This window comes from Ceratotherium simum, chromosome 32, assembly GCF_057802395.1.
Source record: "Ceratotherium simum simum isolate JZ-2026a chromosome 32, ASM5780239v1, whole genome shotgun sequence".
Taxonomy (NCBI): Eukaryota; Metazoa; Chordata; class Mammalia; order Perissodactyla; family Rhinocerotidae; genus Ceratotherium; species Ceratotherium simum.
In genome coordinates, this window is record NC_141931.1 from 20,371,778 (window position 1) to 20,390,758 (window position 18,981).

General features: G+C 46.4%; 1 protein-coding gene across 4 annotated transcripts in view; it reads left to right on the top strand.

Moving 5' to 3' along the window:
• The window catches only part of FRMD4A (FERM domain containing 4A), a 284,467-nt gene that overhangs the window by 187,019 nt on the left and 78,467 nt on the right, over window positions 1–18,981 (top strand). For all 4 annotated transcript variants that reach the window (XM_087420815.1, XM_004425353.3, XM_087420814.1 and 1 more), the window contains exons 9-11: window positions 778–843; window positions 1,078–1,135; window positions 4,997–5,083. In XM_087420815.1, the coding sequence (XP_087276941.1) occupies window positions 778–843; window positions 1,078–1,135; window positions 4,997–5,083 (211 nt within the window). The remainder of the gene's footprint in view (window positions 1–777; window positions 844–1,077; window positions 1,136–4,996; window positions 5,084–18,981) is intronic.

An 18,981-nucleotide genomic window follows, 5' to 3' on the forward strand; every position in this document is an offset into this window, starting at 1 on the left:
CTCAAAGAAGGGCTTGGCTCACCATTGTCCCACAAGGCCTGAGCTAATCTCTTGTTGTTTTAGAACTAAGATTTCAGAAGATAAAGGAGTTCCTATCTCATTTCTGGTAGCTGGCTTGTTGTTTCCTGGTGCTCTTCTGGGTCGTTTATTGCCTCATGGTTTATGTGGCCTGAATTCCAGAACTTTTCCATCTTCGTTGGAAGCCCTCAACCCTGATGACTAATTCAGGGTAGCTAGGCCATGGGCATTCTGTTGAGGTCAACGCCTGCCCTCTGCCCATGAGGCCCTGTGTAGACAGGATTCAGGAGATGAGGAGGGTGAGAAGGAGGATCCAGGGACTTCAGCCAGATCGTCCACTCTGATCTCTGTCCAGCCCGTCACCTTCCTGTCCCCTGTTCCGTGTCCCTCCCCACCGACATGCGTGCTCACCGTTTCTTCCTCTTCTCCCACGTTACCATTTCTTGCAAGGAGCTGACCCCGAAAACCTGGGCTCTAATCTTATTTCACTGATTATAAGTCCAAGACAAACAGAATGAGAGTCCTCTGAGGGGAAAACAGACTTTTTTAGGAAATCTGTAGCCCACGGCATCTCACTTAGCTGAGTTTGGAAATGCCACTTCAGGACAAATCATTTTTCCAGGAGCTGTTGGCTCCTTGGAGCTTCTCGTGAGGCTTTGGAGCTTCTTGCTCAGGCTCAGAAGAAGTATCTCCATTAGGAGGGTGCTCGGCTGTTGACCTAGGGACTGTAATAACAGAATCTTTTTCCTGTAATTCTAGTGAGGACCGAGTGATTGAGCACTATAAGAAACTGAACGGCCAGACCAGAGGTCAAGCAATCGTAAAGTAAGTGGCCCCTCCCAGTGCCCATGAGGTCATCTTTAGCATATGTCAGGGTTGTTCAATTGTGCTGGGAAAGACATATCTCCAGGGGGTGATGGTTCAGTTTCATTTTCAAGTAAAGAATCACTCTGAGAACTTGATCATGCACACACACACAATATGTATATGATACCAGTTCTGCCAAATAACCACCCTTGTGTGTGTGTGTGTGTGTGTGTGTGTGTGTTGTCTTTCTAGCTACATGAGCATCGTGGAGTCTCTCCCAACCTACGGGGTTCACTATTATGCAGTGAAGGTAAGTGAACTCATTTAGTGAAGCTTGCCAAGCCTGACCTAAAAAACAAAAAAAAAACACTTCTCATTTTTTTTCTTTTTAATCTCACTGAAGATTTTTTTAGGGGATAGGAGTGAGTGAGGACTTGGTCAGGAAGACTGCATGCTAGTGGGAGTTGGGGCAATGGAACTTTCCCCCTAGTGTAGTAAGACTTGATTCGGGTACTCTCCAAAACTCACTTTCCCATCTGTGAAGTGGGTATAATAAATCCCTACTTCCTCGCATTCTCAGAAAAATCCTGGGAGATCAGGACAATAGAGCCTCCCAGTAGGAAGATTCCATCTAAATACAAGGAATTGTAAAGAACAAAACTTTTAGCAGAATCGACAGTGTTTTTCTTGGTGGTCAAAGGCAACTTTTGAGGAAGAGGCCTGGGATGATAGGCTGACAAATTGAGTACATGGGCATTTAAGAAGACAGGATCTGTCTTAAATATTGTGGTGGCAAGTCCGGTGTGACGTGGACCCCATTCTCAATTCTGTCTCATTCCATCCATAATGTCCCAGACTGAGATTACTTCTTTGAAATAATAGGTAAAGATGTTCCCATGCATCCTCTCTGTGATGAGATAGGATAACTTCCCTTCCTTCTCCTTCCTTAATTTACCCCAACGTGAGAAGTTCAAGTTATTGCCCAAAGTCCAGCCAAAAAGAACAGAAAACATTTCTGAACTCAAGATAGTTCCACCAGCCAACATGAGATTCTCTTGCTGTTCTACCAACTTCTTTCCCCATGTTTCCACCCAACTATATTTTTAATTCCTTTAGACTAGAACATGCGCCATGTTTCATTCATCTTGTGTCACCCATGGCAGCTTGCACAAAACTTTGCATATCCTTGGTATGCATTTAATTGCCTGTATCTTCTTCGAAACTGCAGCCTTTTGATAGCAAAGACTGTGTGTTATATATTCCTGGAACCCAGCATAGTGCCTGGCATAGTAGACGCTAAGTAAATATTAACTGAGTGTTTATTGAGAATTAAATTGAGTAGTTGGATGTGTGCATTTCCATGATAGGAACAAATGTTGGAACTGTATTTGTGAAGCCCAATTATGAGGCATATGTGGGGGCTCCAGTCCCACTCAGCAGCTCAGCTCAGGATCTTTTAAAGCTTGCAGTGGTTAAATTCTTCCTGATGTCCTACAAAGCTCTTTCCACCAATGGAAGCTCTTAATCCTTCTTCAGCATCATTCACAGAACTCTTAGAACCATCACAACTATTCCTGCCCTTCTCAAAGCCTAAGCTGTAGTCTGTCGTGAGGAGTGTGACCTGGCCTTTTGGGCTGTCTCCTATCCCATATGAGAAAAACAAATCCTCTAAGGAGACTACCCCTGTGTAAGGCTGGCCCTGGGAAGTGCCCATTGGAGTTGTTAGGCAGTCAGCTCCCCAAAGGGAAGTCGGGTTATTCATGAAAAGAGGCTCACAATCCACTGTGCTGGCTGCCAGTGTTCAACACACTGCTAGCGAGAGTTGTGGAGCCCGTTTCTATTTTGCCATCTTGTTACCATAGAGGAAACATAAGGATCCACCAGTAGTTCCTGCCATTATTACCTGAGGCATTTCACAGAAAGGGAACTGCGAGTCTTTCTCTCAAGTTTGGAACTATCCTGCGGTGATGTGTAGCAAAGGGGTCTGCATTCAAGAATGGGGACCCGGAGTTCAGGAATTCCTGGACTGCATTCTCTGCTTTGCTGCTTGGTCTTGTGTGATCTCTCCTCTATCACTCATAACGAACATAGAGATTAAGAGATTTGCCTCTCCAGCTACCCCCTCTAAAGTCTTCTAGATAGTGGAAGACGACTGACATAGCTTGCTAGACTACTGAGGTAGATGGATTGGAAGTCTTTGAGATGAGAGTTCATCTAGACTTTTATTCCCTTAGACCTGTGTTCCGTTTCTTCATGAGCCCTAGACCTTGACAAAAAGGCAGTCTCTGATAGATATGCTTTCTGCCTTCCAATAAAACTTTAGAAATATGCTCTTTGCAGTTTGTCAGAGACCAGGAGCAGACCTTGTGATTTGCAAAGTGCCAAACGCGCGTGCCTGTTTGGCTCTTGGAATCTCCAGGCGTAAGCAGTTGCTCTTCTACTTATGTGGAGGAAGAGGACATGAATCCAAGCAAGCGGCAACCAACTGTGTCAACACTCACTGTTTGGTGGCCTCGTGACTTCACAGATGCCATACTTTGTGGTGTGGTGACAACTCTTACCTAGTCAGTCTGAAGTTGGAGTGGCATTGGGTCTCCTCTTGTTCTGTTCTCTGAAACCACGGCAGGACACACAGGAAATTTCTAGAGACAGAGGGTTTATAGCTTTAAAAAGATTTTTGAAGAAATTATATACCCTGAAATTTTTCTAAAAATTGAAAATTTATTTCTTTTGCCCTTTATCTTTGCCCTTACCTTGAAATAAGTCATGCCCCGTAAATATTTGAAAACCATGAAGCCAATTTTGAGTTTTCAAGACATCTATGATGGGGTGTATTAGGTTATTCATAGATGTGGCAATTAGGACAAATCTAAGGAAAGGCTGCTTGATATGCCCACTGTCAACTCCTAGCATTCAGGACCTTATTTAATAGCTCAGGGTCATCCTACTTGAATGTAGGATTACAGTTTACAATCTGGTGGCCAGAGGTCTCTGTTAAGGGAATAAACAGAGGGATCTGGTGTTTCTAATTTAGTCCCCAGAATGTCTAGGCTTCCGTTTTGCTGCTTTCCCTGACAACATGAGTCACACACTCCTGCCTGGCACCTGGCTCTCCTCTAAGGTGAGCAGTACTGTATGGTGGGCACCTGCCTGCCCTGCACTGCCATTGGCCTGCTGAGGGGAAAGAAGGGTCCTGAGTAGAGCAGGACTGACCGTTTGCTTTGGTTTCTTTGTCTTTAAAATTAGAGGAGTCTTAAATGCGTTATTACTAAGTGAAAGATGTTAACCTGAAAAGGCTACATACTGTATGATTCCAACTATCTGACATTCTGGAAAAGGCAAAATTGGTTGCCAGGAGCTGGGAGGGGGTGGGAGAGGCATGGATAGGTAGAGCACTGAGGGCAATGAAACTACTCTGTATGACTTTATAATGATGGGTCCGTGTCATTATACATTTGTCCAAACCCATAGAATGTACAACACCAAGAGAGAACCCTAATGTAAACCATGGACTTTGGGTGATTATGATGTATCAGTGTAGGTTCATCAGTTGTAACAAATGTACCACTCTGCTGAGGGATGTTGATAATGGGGCTGTGCAGGTGTAGGTGTGGGGGGGAATATGGGAAATCTCTGTACCTTCCTCTCATTTTTGCTGTGAACCTAAAACTACTCTAAAAAAATAAAATCTTAAAAAAAAAAATTTCAGAGGAGTCACCAACCATAATCATCAGGGGTCCTTCTAGCTCTGACAATTGATGAGTTTCTCTGCTCAGAAGGTTGTTTTATTAGAATGCTCAACTTCGCTCACATTGTCCCTTGTGGTGAGTGAGGTGCCCAGCCTTGAAAACCTAAAGTCTTAGAAGGAGAACAAAGAACAAAGCATTCGCTACCTACTCAGAAAGGGGGAAAGGATCATGGCTCTGCTGCTAGTTAGGGACAGAGCTGGGTCCCCAGCCCAGGACACTGTCTGTGTCACCTGTTCACATAACTGAGCATCATTTGATGATGGGGCACTTCTGTTAAGGTAAAAAGTAGAGAGAGGTGGGCTCCATCCATTTTAAGGACTTTGCATTTTCCTTTTGTCTTCAGATGAACCAAGACCCCTCCTCTTGGTTCCTGTTTATCTTCTCCAGCCCCATATTAACCCATACTCCTTTTGCTGTCCTAGGACAAACAGGGGATACCGTGGTGGCTGGGACTGAGCTACAAAGGAATCTTCCAGTATGACTACCATGATAAAGTGAAGCCAAGGAAGGTAAGTGTGCTCTCCTTTGTGGGCATATGGCTCTCGGACTGAGAGAGGAGCAGGCAGAAAGTGAGTGAAAATGTTAACGCCTGCAGCCTAAGGGCCTCTGGGCTCACCAGTCCCCTGCTAATTTGAGTGTATACAAATTACGCTGCCGTAATCCAATGCAGGTTCCCTGGGTAAATATTTTTTCTCCCTGTCACTAAGGAAACCTAAGCTGTTATAATTATTTAAGGTAAGGAGACTGGCTCAGCTCTCCCGAAGCAGATGAACAAAAGGACTTTGAGGGACTGTCCTGTTCCTTAATTTCCTGGGGTGCTGTGCACTCAGGAAAGCGAGAGAACATTCTTGAATCCTGAGGCTCATCTGACTTTTCCCAAAGGTTTTTTTTTTTTTTTTATTTTGGAAGGGGCAGCGAAAAGAAGAGATTGTAGGTCAAAAAGAAGTGAAAAATAAAGAGTGAGAAGCATTCCTGCAAATCCAGAAATGTTTTATGGCATATTAGAAGTGATCGGAAATCTGGAAAAAATAAGGTCATTTGCCACAAAAAGAACGAGAAGCAGAGAGGGGTCTGCAGAGTCCTTGTAAACAAAACAGTATGTTTAAAGGGGGCACAAGGCTTGAATTTTCTCTGTTTTCGTTTACACACATTTTTTAGACCAGAACAAATTGAAAAATTATAATGGAAAAATGTCTCTGAGGCGAGAGCTGTCATTCAGAGCCTCTGGCAGAGAATAATGGGGAGACGGTATGCCGTTCAGACCCTGAAATGCACATCAGAAGTCTATCAAAACCACACTTGCTTTGGGAGAGAGAAGGCAATATTGGTCCATTATGTCATTCCAGATTGCTTTCCAGGCTTCTTTATCCATGAACAGGATTGAAACCCACACCACATACCCGAGCTTATGGTAGTCTGTCCAATTAACATCTGCCCTGAGCCAGCTTCTTTATTAAATTGATAGAAAGAAAATGGTCCTGTGTTGGGGAAGATTTTCACTCAATTGATCAGTAAGTCAGTTAAGTTCTAAAAATAGATCCTGAGCAAATGATGGAGGAATCCTTCCTTGGGAACAATTCAGTAGGAACCTGGCTGTTCAGGGTGTGTTGTTTTGTGGCTATTTCCAAAGCCATCCCAGGTTCTATTTATATGCTGCAAGACGTGAATTGGACCCTGTGTTCTTATTTTTTTCTCTCTTTGGTCACGGGGTCTGTACTTCTTCCATACTGTCTCTTTCTTCCTGCTTCCCCTCTGCCTCTTTTCTGTATGGCCTTTGTAAGTTTCTGTGCTTTTCTTGAGTTCTCTCCTCACTGCTTCCTCCTTTTTAACGTCAACCGTCCTCTCTTTTCAACCTGCCTGGCCATTTTTTTCTGCTTGCAAGAGCCAAGAGTATTCCTAAATCCTTTAACAAAATCCTGGTTACAATGTATCCAGCTTTTGATTGCCCACGTTGGTGGAAGACCGAGGTCAACATGGGCAATTGAGATCTACAGCAGAGTTTGTTCAAATCTAGTGGTTGAGGGGTATCTGTTAAGTGGGCGCTCTCCGCTGCTTGTGGCCCGGGGTTCGGATCCCGGGCGCGCACCAACGCACCGCTTGTCAAGCCATGCTGTGGCGGCGTCCCACATAAAGTGGAGGAAGATAGGCACGGATGTTAGCCCAGGGCCAGTCTTCCTCAGAGAAAAAAAAAAGAGGAGGATTGGCATGGATGTTAGCTCAGGGCTGATCCTTGTCACACACACACACACACACAAAATCTAGTGGTTGAATTCTCCTCTCCCTCTGAGCATTTTGAAAGACATGCTAACAAGTATTCATATGTGTTTAGTTTAATTTATTAATATGTTTAGGCTTACTTTATTTCTCTAATTGAGGTGCTAATGAAGATTGAAGAAGTAACGAGATAGCATTTGATATATGTAAAATGCAGAGTGTGAACATCGCAAGGCCTTGATAAATTGTAACTATTCTTGTAAGACTCTAAAAAAAGCTTTGAGATAAGGAAAAGTATGAAGCCAAAGGTGTGATAATCAGCCACTGAATAAGAGAATTTACCCTCATTTGTTGAACTTCTCCAGGTCCGCGAATTAAAAATGTTAAAAGGTCAATATATTTATTCAGGGTATTGGCTCTACTCACACTGAGTTGTTATTTAAACTAACTTATGCTTCTGTGGCCTCTGAGGAGGTAGTTGCGATTCTCCAGTCTGTTCCAACCAAGCCATCAGAGTCACTATTCGTTCATTCATTTAGAAAACGTTATTGCATTCCTGTTATGTGCCAAGCAGATCTAAGGATGCTGAGCTAAATAAGACACACAGCATATCCTGCAGGCCTGCCCAGGCTATCTGAAAGAGACGTGCGATGATTGCCTCAGTGTTCCCAAGTGCTACTGCAGAGGTCTGTGTGAGGGTGGGCGGTGAGTTAAAGGACAGAGTCATCAGCTGGGCTGGAGGAGGAGAGAAAAGTCTTCACAGGCAGCAAGTGGGAGCTGGGTCTTAAAGGGTGGACAGCAGTTTTGCAGATGGACAAATGGGCTGGGGAGGCATGCAGGTAGAGAGACCAGCGTGCACGAAAGCTCCGTGAAGGAGAGCAGCATGGCATGACGGGAAGGCACACAGCACCACCGGGACTGGAACGTAGGGTGGAGAGGAGGGCAGCTGGAGAGGAGGCTGGTGAGGTTCCAACAGCCAGCTCACGGAACCCTGAAGGCTTTGCTAAGAGGATTTCGTCTTTGAGGCACTGGGAGCCACTGAGCATTTGAAGCAGGGGAGTGGCCATATCAGATTTTCATTGTCCTAGAAGCATCATCTGGCAGCTGTGTGGAGGTGGGTTGGAGGAATACAGGACAAGACTTGCAAACCAGGACTTTATTACAATAGTGTAGGCCGGAACGGGGGGGAGCATGGGGTTGGCCATCAGTAATAGGGATAGAGAAGGGGAAATGGAAGCGAGACGTTTAGAAGGTGGATGTGATTGATCCATTGTGTGGGAGGAGAGGGTGGCAGTCAGAGCAGGAGGGCAGTCTAGAATGAAGACCAGGCTTCTTGATCAACCAAAGCCTGGGATATAAGGGAAATAAGTTCAGTTCAGGCCATACAGAGTTGTAGGCTTGATGGAACATCCGAGTAGCTGTGGCAAGTAGGCAGTTGGGTATTCAGTTGGAGCTCAAGTGTATCAAGAATTTCCCAAGCATAACTAAAGCAGACACTGAACAGAGAGAGGAAAGGGAGAGGCGTTCGGCACACTGGAAAAGTTACCAGTGGCGTGAGCAGAAGATTTCAGTTCCCTGCTATGACCTTCGCTATGAGACACAGGGGCAGGACCGGGTTGCGTGGGCCCTGACCCTTATATAGTTTGGGGAGCCCTCTTTAAGAAATGAATGTACGAGCTGAATATAAAATTAAGAGCAGGCCTTTGAAAGGGGAAGAGAAGCCTAAGTTTCATTAGCCCGAGGGGCATCCACCTCTGCTACGACCTACAGGCAAACCCAGAGACTCACCAGAGCCGTAGTCAGAAGTCCCAGCTGTGGGAAGAACAAGGCAGGGTGCCTGTTCGTTCTTCTCACACCCAACATCATCACCATCATAAAAAGGCCATCTTTGTTACGTGTAAGGCACCCGTGAGTCTCTGAGAATGCAGGGGCACTCCCTGGCTCCAGAGCTGCGAGTCTGCAGAGACGCGTGCACATGGCACGACCACCACGGCAGAGTCACATGGACAGTGCCCCAAGTCTGTCTTCTGGGCTCGGGGCCGGTGATTCTTAACCTCAGCTGAGAATTGGAAACCGACGTGAAACTGTTGGAATGTATAGATGCTGCAGTCTCCCCTAGTCCCACTCACCGCATCTCTCACCCGGCTGCAGAACATTTAGAAATCCGCACAATCCGTTCTGCTGTGCAGCTGGAGTTGGGGACCACCACGGCTATCTATGTTTTCTGTCCGGACTCAGACTCAGGAGGGTCAGCCAAGCTGACTGGCATGCTGGCTGGCTGGCCGTGCCTCTGCACACGGAGAGGTGAGGTGTCCCAAGGCACAGGGCGCAAGGCTGGGCCAGCCCAGGGTAAGGGATGGCTCTCCAGGTGGCGCTACACGCTCTTGCTCATGGCCCAGGCTGAGCTCTGCTACTGTGGGCCCCCACCGATGCTCAGGAAACCGGGAGTGGCGCCCAGTTCTGTGCACCTGGAGGCCCTTCTGTGGCAACAGCTGCACCTCCAGCCCGGGCAGAGGCCCTCCCTCACACTCTGACCCAGTTACAGCAGCTGTGTCACATGGCACCACCATACTAAGAGCCAGCATTCAAGTAGGGGCAGTGGCAGGGGTGAGCCTACTCCTCTCCTTTGGACGGCCTGGAGGCATCCTCTGGTATGCACTGTTCCAACAGCATCAGCAAACCATGAACACAGCCGGGGAGCTCAGTAACCTGCTATGAGAATCCACTCAAGTGTTTCCATATGACCCACCAAAAACAGGGGCAGTAAAGCTGATTGCTGTCCAGAAATGGGCAGGACTGTAGCTTGTTCCAAGTTTTCTGGTCAGGGTGCAGTTTGCCATCCTGGTCACAGAATCTACCCTAAATTGCTTCATCCTCAGTCTGAAGCCCTGGTGGCTTTAGGAGAGATAAAGACAGGGTACCCCACAAATGGAATAAAGACAACATTCTAGCTCCCTCCTAACCACATGCCCCTATCTGCTACCTGGACCTCCTAAACAAATGGGCTTCTCGCCTTGCAGAAGCACAGCCCAAAATGCAGGCTGCTGATGTTTCTCAGGAAAAACCCAGCTTCTGTGTCCTCGGGGCACACGTGTCAGGAGTAGCTAGATACGTGGGGACACTGAAGATGCTGTTTTGGCTTTTGGTGTATATTCAGAAGCTCAAGGCCAACTTCCGAAGTATTTTAGAATTATATGTGCAGAAGAATAGCCCCCAAAAGCCCTAAAAAATCAGCTAATAGGACTTAAAAAAAAATTGAATTCTACAATACATCCACATGCCCCAGATTATTGGCCCCTGCTTGCATCTATGAGTTCTTTTAAAAAGATCAGGCAGAACCCCAAACAGTGTCTGAGGTTAGGTTGTGGAATTTTTTATAAGCTACTAAATATCCCCTCATCAGCTCTTAGTAAATCCTATTTTTCTCCTTCACCCAATGATGTTTTCTCTCCCCCTCTTTGCTTGCCTCTTCACTTCTGTGCTCTTGTTCAGACTAAAATACTGTATAACACTTTGAAACATCCCGTTTGGTTATCTCAGCTCGCCTCTCTTCTTTCCCATGGTTGTGGTTTGATAGTTTTTATTCACAGTTGTGAATGTGGTATCAGGTATGGGAATGGGACTATCTGTGTGTCTAACTGTCTTGGTTTAGCAGCGGTGAGGGAAGTAGAAAGAGGGTCACAGTAGTCAAAGCAAAAAATAATTCTTGCAGCTCCGTAGATTACTCTATTTTCTCCTAGTTACCAAACTCCATTTTAGCCTGTGTATGTGTGTGTAGAAATGGAGTGCTGTGTAAGGAAGAAGTCCTTGATTTCACAAGTTACAGGTCTTCAGGGAATAATGAAGCATTGTCAGATTGGCATTTGGGCATTTGAAGTCAATCTCCAGCTTTGTCTTAGTTTGCATTTATGGCCAAACAAAGAGACCTAAGCCATCAAAAAAGAATAAATGCCAGCTGCATAAAGTGACCATCCATGGTGACATGCCTCAGATCGGCCGTCCCATTGCTTTTAGGCAGTTGTGCTGGTACAAGCTGCAGTTTTTCCTGTGTTCCCTGAGAAGGTGTGAATGAAAATGCAATGCTATATATTGAAGAGGCATTGTTTTGTAATTCTTGCAGAACTGGGGTCACACGGGGCAGAGATAAATAAGGCTGGATGAAATCTGTCACATAAGGCTCCATCTTTTAGAGGAGGACCTTGCATTCCTTAGATCAAAGCCAGAGAAAGTCCCAAAGCTCTGACCTTGGGGACAATCAGCCCCTTCTCTGCAGCACCAAAGGCACTGGGAGAGTAGGCTCTCCCACACTCAAGACTCACCTCCCCGGCAGTGCCCGGCTGAGCTGCCTTCTCTGTCAGATCGCTGTTGTTTGCACTCTTCCAGCCTGTGGACAGACCAGCCATCGAATCATCAGAAGCCGTTATAAATTACAACAGAAAACTCTTTCCGAATGGGGCGCTTTTCTAAGCGCTTTATTCTGAGAGAGTTAGAATAAAGAGCCCTCCTGCAGGCTGTCTCTGAGGCTCTAGGCCTTAGAGAACAAACAGTGGGAAACAGGTGACTCCAGCAAACCTCCCTAGAAGGAATATTCAATATCTGTAAATCATCGTTTATAGCTGCAGCCCACTCACCAGCCCATATTGAATGAAATGTCTCCATCAGGGAAGGCTGGCAGTGCCATCCCTTTTACATATTCTGCAGACAGCATTTACTTATTTATTTGATGTGCAATTAGGGGCGCTTTTATGTACACTTAGATGCACAATTAGGAGCCCTGTGGGGTCCCCTCTGAGACATTAGGAGAAGGAGCGGGAGTAAATGGTCTGCCCCCTGTCCCCACCGGAGCAGCCAATGCAGCTTCCTTTGGTTCCTAAGAGTATTTCCGAAGTGGGGTCATTGGCTTGGGGAATTGATGTATTACTGTCACCTCCCCAGACTAGTAAAGATTTTTGAATTGTATGAGATGATGAAGCAGGAAGACAAAATAATATTTACAGGAAATATTCCATTAACTGTGAACCGACTCCCAGTGGAGTCAGCCTGCTAAATTATTCAGTGTGATAAGCGCTCCATTAAGTGTTCTGCTGACTTATTGGTCAGTCTCTTCAGATGCACTTGACTCATTTTCGGGTTGCTGAGCCTTCTGCCTTGGCCGGCCCTGGTGGGTGCCTCACTCATTCCATCATCTGTATTCCCCTTGGGAACCATACCCTGTGCACAGCGGGGAGGAACAACTCCATTTAGTACGTTTAGCATTCTTAGCATTTTGCAGCCTCTGCTCTTTCACAGTGTTGGATTAAAGGGCCTCCTCCTGTTGCCTGTTGTCAGTGGTTCAGATGTCACTTAGTGCTGAGCGGACCTGGAAGGGTTCAGTGCCTGTGGGTGACAGGCCCTGCTCTAGGGCCTGCAGATGTTACAGTGAACCAAAGAGACAGGTCCGGGCCCTCACAGAGCTTACAGTCTAGTAGGGGAGGCAGTCAAGTGACAACAGTAAATAAATCTCTAACGTGTAGTGTCAGAGTATTGAATTCTACAAAGATAACAAATCAGAATAAGGAAGAGTGGAGGGGTAGTGGATGGTCAGGGATGGCCTCTCCAAGGAGGCGACATTTAAGTGACTCTCTACTTCTGAGAGTGTTGCACGTCGGGCTCCTTGGGAAGTAGAGTCTGAGATGGGTTTGCACGCAGGAAGCATATTGGGAAGTGCTCTGGGGTTAATGCCAGTGGGGAAAGGGAAGGAAACAGGACGAGGCAGAGAGAGAAGCTGAGCTATGATGCAGTCTCAGACAAATCTCAAGCTGGAGGAACCATCAGAGCCATCACCCTGAGGCTGGGGGGGCGAGTCTTATCCCCAACATCAACCAATAATCAGATGTAGGTGACCTGCAGGGGAGGGGTCGTGACCTTGAGCAAAGTGGCTCTCTACAGCTGAGGGTGATTCCTGGAGAAAGAGTAAGTCCTTCAGTCCTGAAGGGAGAGGCTGGCCAATACAGCACTGTAGCTCTTACAGGTTCTCAAAGTGTGGCCCTTGGGCCAGCAGCATCTACATCACTTGGGAACATGTCAGAAGTGGAAACTCCAAGTCCCCACCCAGCAAGACTCATGGACTCAGAAACTCAGAGGGTAGGACTCGGCAGTCTGTTTTCATGAGCCCTCAAGGTGATTCGGATATAGGCTATGGTTTGAGGACCACTGCTCTACAGACAGGTAACAAGGAACTTTCTACGTGATCCTACTTTGTTGTTTGAAGATATTTTAGACTGAGTTAAAATCAAATTCTTTCCTAGAGCAGTTATACCTTCAGAACAAAGGTGTTTTGTAAGCCAGTGGCTTCCTTATTCACTCAAAGGCCCAAAGTAAATCTCAGGATCTCAACCAAAGAGGAATTTTGGTGCTGTTAACTCACTTGCAGTGTATTCCAAAAAGGTGTGCTACACAACTTATTTAACCTCTCTGTGCCTCTTTTTATATCTGTGAAGTGGAGACTCTAAAACACAAGAAATAGTCTGATGTTCTCCATCTTGAATATGTTTACATCTCAAAGAGTTCCTTGTTCCCCAAGATCAAAGTGCTGTTGCCCTTGACATAGCAAATCTCGTTACAGTTTCTTTTATACAGAACACGAGAGGTGGGTTCACCATGAAGAGCAAACAGTGTCCCTTTGTTAAGAGGATTTACTTTTTTCTTGATCATTGGATCTGGGAACCCGGGGTCCCTGGGTTCCCACAGGTTCCTGTGGAGGCCATTTCAGAGCCTGGTCCTGAGTAAGCCAAACCTCCAAGGACACCAACTTGTGTTCTTGTTGAAAGTGTCCCTACGGTACCCGTGCTGGTGTCAAACTGTCACTTTTGAAGACGGTGATGTTTATGAGTAGAAAATAAAAGCATTTCCCCATCCAGATGGAGCATCCTTAGAGAGAAGCTAAATGTGAGAGTAATTTCTCTGCAGACGTACGGGAGGAAAGTGATGGAATTATGCCTCTGGGAGAGGCAGGTCCGAATCTCTCCTGGGGTGACATGCTTGGAGGTAGCTCTTGGAAGAGGGTTCACTGTGCTCTGAAGATGCCATCCAAATGGGCCCTGGGTTACTGGTTCTGTTAATCTCTAGGCCTGGCATCACCCTTTGGGTGCTACGTTCTGGCTGGGGCCTCAGGTACCCTACTGTTATTTGTAGTGAAAGACATCTGGCCTGGTAGTCAAGACATCTCAGTTCTAGCTCCAGTTCTGCAAGAAGAGTCACTTCCCTGGGCCTCAGTTTCCCCAACAATAAGGCGGTTGATATAGATAATCAGGAGTGTTGAAGTTGACAGAACCTTACGACTAGGATGAGGTAAGAGGAAGGAAGTAAGGGGCAAGCTCATTGTAGAGCCAGAAAGGAGTAGTGAACGAAAGAAAGAATGAAGAGCAACATTTTCCCCGAAGAAAGTGATAGAGGGAGAAGATCCCACTTTCTAAGTAGGTAGACCCATGACTGTCTTTGACTGCTCTCCACTTTTAGCCAAAGCCGGAGCTAGATCCTACTAGATGGCTAAAGTCGCTTTCCTTCCCTCGCTGAACCCTCTGTCTCTTCTGTGGAGGGTGGGGTCTCCCTGGGCTCATGCACTTCCCACAGCAATGCCTGCTCTCGACTTCTTGTCCTCCCTCCCTGAGCAGGCACGTGTGACAGCAGTAGGAAGGCCACAGAAACTGCCACATTGATTGTGAGGATGGTAGGCTCAAACACAACGCTCGGTATTTATAACATGCAAATAAACACCCAGCCAGACAGGCCAGCAGCCCCCTTGAGACCAACTAGCTTCTAAATAGCTCACAGAAACAGATTCCCACTACTCAGGGAGACCCGTTGACCTTGGATGCAATTGGAAGACGCAAATCAAAACCAAACGCTCTTGTTGGATCCCAAACCTCTGTAGACGAGTTTCCGACAGCCTCACCCACTCCAAAAGAACCATGAGCTAGTAGTAACTTACGAACAGATTTGGGTTTTCTGGCTTAAAAACCAAAGACTGTGCTAGTCTAACAAGAACATTGACCACCTGGGACTCAAAAGGCAAATTTCTTTTATCTCCCACCATTCTTTTACATGTGTCCTTCCCTGGATAAAAATTCACGCATTCTTGTGACTTCTTGGATCACGCCAGGTAATACAGAGTCACATGGTCAGTTGAAGTAGCAAAATTAATTTTATTACGAAATTAGTATCCAGTCCTTTATAACAACCCAAGCTCCAAAACTGATTTAAAGTTCATTCTTTTCCCCACTCCCAACTGGGCCCCACTTCTCCTTCAGCTCGTCTGACAGTAGCAGGCCAGCCCACTTCTCATGCTTTTGATTTCTTGAGCAGGAGTCAGTTAGCAATCTTAGATGTCCCTTAACTTCAGGAGACACCTGTCAAGCAGTCCAGGCGACCCTAGTGCACCCTCGCTCACTAGGTTAGTAGACAGCATCCTCCGCCTCCCCCTTTGGGTAGAGGAAGCTCACAGCATGTCTTTCTCCCTCTAAAATTCTCCCTTAGTTCCCACCTTCCTAAACATTTTATACTCCAGTTGAGGGTGAGGGGTTTCAGAGACATCTAAACCATAAGGTTTTCAATTTTTAACTGTGATAAAATACACATAACATAAAATTTAGCATCGTAACCATTTTTAAGTGTCTGGTTCAGTAGTATTAAGTCTGTTCGCATTGTTGTGCAGCCAATCTCCAGAACTTTTTCATTGTGTGAAACCGAAACTCTGTCCGCATTAAACCACAGCTCCTCATTCCCCACTGCCCCAGCCCAGGCAACTGCCATTCTACTTTGTTTCTATGAATTTCACTCCTCTAGGAGCTTCACATAAGTGGAATCATACAGTATTGGTATTTTTGTGACCATAGGGTTTTAATATCCAAACCAGGACACTTTTGAGAGTGAAAGTGGGGCACTGGTTACTCATTAATTATACCACCATGGCAGACAAACCAGGGCTGCCACAGGCAAACCTAGCCACATGGTGGCCTCTGGAACCAGCATGGTGACCTGTTGAATCGGCTCTTTGCCTTTTTTTTTTTGGCCTCTCCTGGGTGGTCTGCTCACCACTCCCTTGAATGAGATTGATCATTGTAAAGTCTCAGCCAGTGCTTCCATTTTCATGTCCTGCGGCTCTGGCTGTGCAGTGGTGTCATTATGCACAGATAGCATAATTCCTGACAAACCCGTGCTGAGCCAGCAACTGGGTACACTCCAAAGAACCCTGGCCAGTGAAATCATAGACTCTCCAAACACCCTGGTCCTCCTGGCATTTCCAGCAGGTGTTTCTGGTGCTACATGGGGTTTTGCAAGTCTCCTCACCAATCCTTATAATTATTCTAGAAAGTGTATACTGACATTGAATGTGGTCCGTGGGCTCCCCACCCCCAGAGTGGACCCAGGCTTCTTGTGATGAATGTTCCTGTTCTGGCCTTTTATCGGGAGGACAAAGAGCCAGAGGGGCTCTGGATGCCAGTCTTTCCAGGCCTCTCGTTTGACTGGAAACCGAATCCCAGCCCTCCTGTAATATGCATTAGGAGTCACAGCTGAGTGAATTTCCTCTGTGGGGGTGCACACATGTGTATATCTTTAAATCATCATTGAGTTGATGCTTGTAGCTATAGGGTTTGAAAAACCATACAATACTGGTCACTGGCCAGATTTCTCACCAGCTGACTCTGTGACAGACTGTGGGGTCACATAGCAGCAGAGGAGAAGACCCAGCAGAGGAGGTGCCTTGACCGTGACAGCCTGAAGCTGTCAGGCTGGGGGAGGACAGTTGTCATCTGCAGAGACCAGGTCCAAGAGGAGGGTCCTGGTAGGCGAACTGTCCCACAAGGGGCTGGGAGGGGGACTTCTTGTGGAGAACGGGCATCACTGAGAACTTAGGGGGCTCCTTTTAAGGAATTAGTTTTATTGAGTCTTAACCAAAGACCATCTTGTGATTCATGATGAATCCAGACTAGGATTTACCAGTGGAAAGGCCACAAGGGAGCTCCTGGTCTCTCCCCACTTCTCAACCTCTCAAGCCCAAGGTGCCCACAGATCTACTTTGCTGTCTCTCTGGATTTGCCTATTCCAAACATTTTATATAAATGGAATCATATAATCTGTGGCCCTTTGTGTCTGCCCTCTTTCATTGAGAATAATGTTTTCAAGGTTCATCCATGTTGTAGCATGACTCAGAACTTCATTCCTTTTTATGGCTGACTAATATTCCATTGTCCTCTGATGTTTCCTCCGGCATTTTCTGCATTCACATAGCAAACACACACACACACACACACACACACGGTGCCTTGGGTCTCTGCACCTGCCGAATCCCCTCACCCAGCTGCATGGCTGTGATCTCAGTTTCCTTCTGATATCAACTCAGATGTCACTTCAATGAAGCCTTCCCGACCACCTTATCAACAGTGACAGCCCCTGTCCTATCCTCCTTTATGTTTGTCCCTGGAACCTCTTATCCTCTGGCTTCCTCACTGAGTAGTTTTCTTATTTATTAGCCTTCCACTTTCCTCACAAAGACATACAGAGATTTTTGTCTGTTTCACTACTCAATGCCCTCTGCCTAGCATAGGGCCTGAAACATGGTATAATAAATAAATATAAATAGTTCAACGAATAAAAGCAGTCAGAGCAGAATATCCAATAGCTTGTGACCCACTGATGGTTTTGAGGACATCTTGAGACATGCGTATGTGTAGTGACCTCATATAGATATAGGATAAATAGTCTAGCTCCTATAAGGAAGGGTTCAAGAGAGCTCCATGTAAAAGGAGAGACATGAGGAAGGGAGGAGGGATATAGGAGAGCTTTTCACAGCTTAAATTTGTGGGTGGAAAAGTGAAAAACATAACAAGTTCCCTACCAGTCCGTCTGGACTGTTGCTCGATTTTATTGTTTGTCTCCTGGGCCAAAAGGAACTAAAGAGCTAATAGTAACCAGACATCAGGAGTGAATTGCTGGAGTCCTGCAGACCATTGAACAATTCTGGTTCATCTGGATGCCTTTTCTTTCTTAGAAGCGGGAAACGTGAGGCTGGTTGAGTTCGGTAACCTCCGCTTTGTCTTGGGAAATCTTAACAGCTTGTTTCTGCTGAGCCGTGTAATACTCAGGGAGCGCAGTGAGAATTTTTTTAATGAGTGTGATTCAAAGGGGAAACCCAGGCTGAACTGGCCTTCCTGAAAGAGTGAACCTGTTTAACATGAAAGCCTAGCATAGCCTGGAAGGTGTCTGTGTCCCGCCCGCTCTCACTCCCAACCCCTGGGGCTGGGGGACTCTACAAGGAGGGTCCATCCTGCCCCCACCCCGGTCATGCCAGTCAAAGAGCCTCCAGCAGACTGAGGCACTTTCTAGGCAGAATGAGTTGTGCAGAGTCACTCCTGGTCGGGACTAGGGTTACAGCTTGAGCCCATGAGCTCCTGCAGACCAGAGCCTTCCCTGCTCACTTTGGAATCGTTCACACAGAGCTCCTGAAGGAGGAAGGGCTGTGATTCTCTTGGGCTGGCCCTCCCTGCCACTTTTCTGTTGTCATATCCCTTGCAGTTTGTAAATGTATTTTTAACAAGATGTCTTGCTTCAGCCGCTGGGGGTTCCTCGCATCCGAGAATTTGCCTCAATTTTGAGCAGACAGATAAGGGTTCACATACCAGCTCCCAGCATTTATCATCTGTGTGACTTTGAGAAAGTGACTTAACTCTGAACTTCGGTCGCCATAACACCTACCTCATAAAGCTCTTCATTCACTTACTCACTCACTCACCAAACAATTACTGAGTGCCTAATATGCCCCAGGCATTGTGCTAGGTGCCAGGAAAATACCTTCAAGGAGCTTATAGTGTGGTATAGAGAGATCTGACTAGAAAAGACGATTGCAACACAGGATGATAACCACTTTAGCAGAGGGGCGTATGTGAATATCTGGGGCAACTAGCCTTGATTGGGGCTGGGAGGTTTGAGGGATCAGATACAGCCCTGATGAAAAGAAGGTGGTTTAGGGCAGCCTGCTGAGTGGAAGGTATCCATTTCCTCCTCTGCTGTCACCCCTCCTCCCCCCAATTCACAGTTCCCCAAATTGACTTGCCCACTTGAGAATGCCTCTAGAGAAAAGGGAACAAAAGCAGAGCTTTAAATGGAAGCAGCCCTCCTGGAAAGACAAAAATTCTAGAGTTGAAGTCCTCACCTC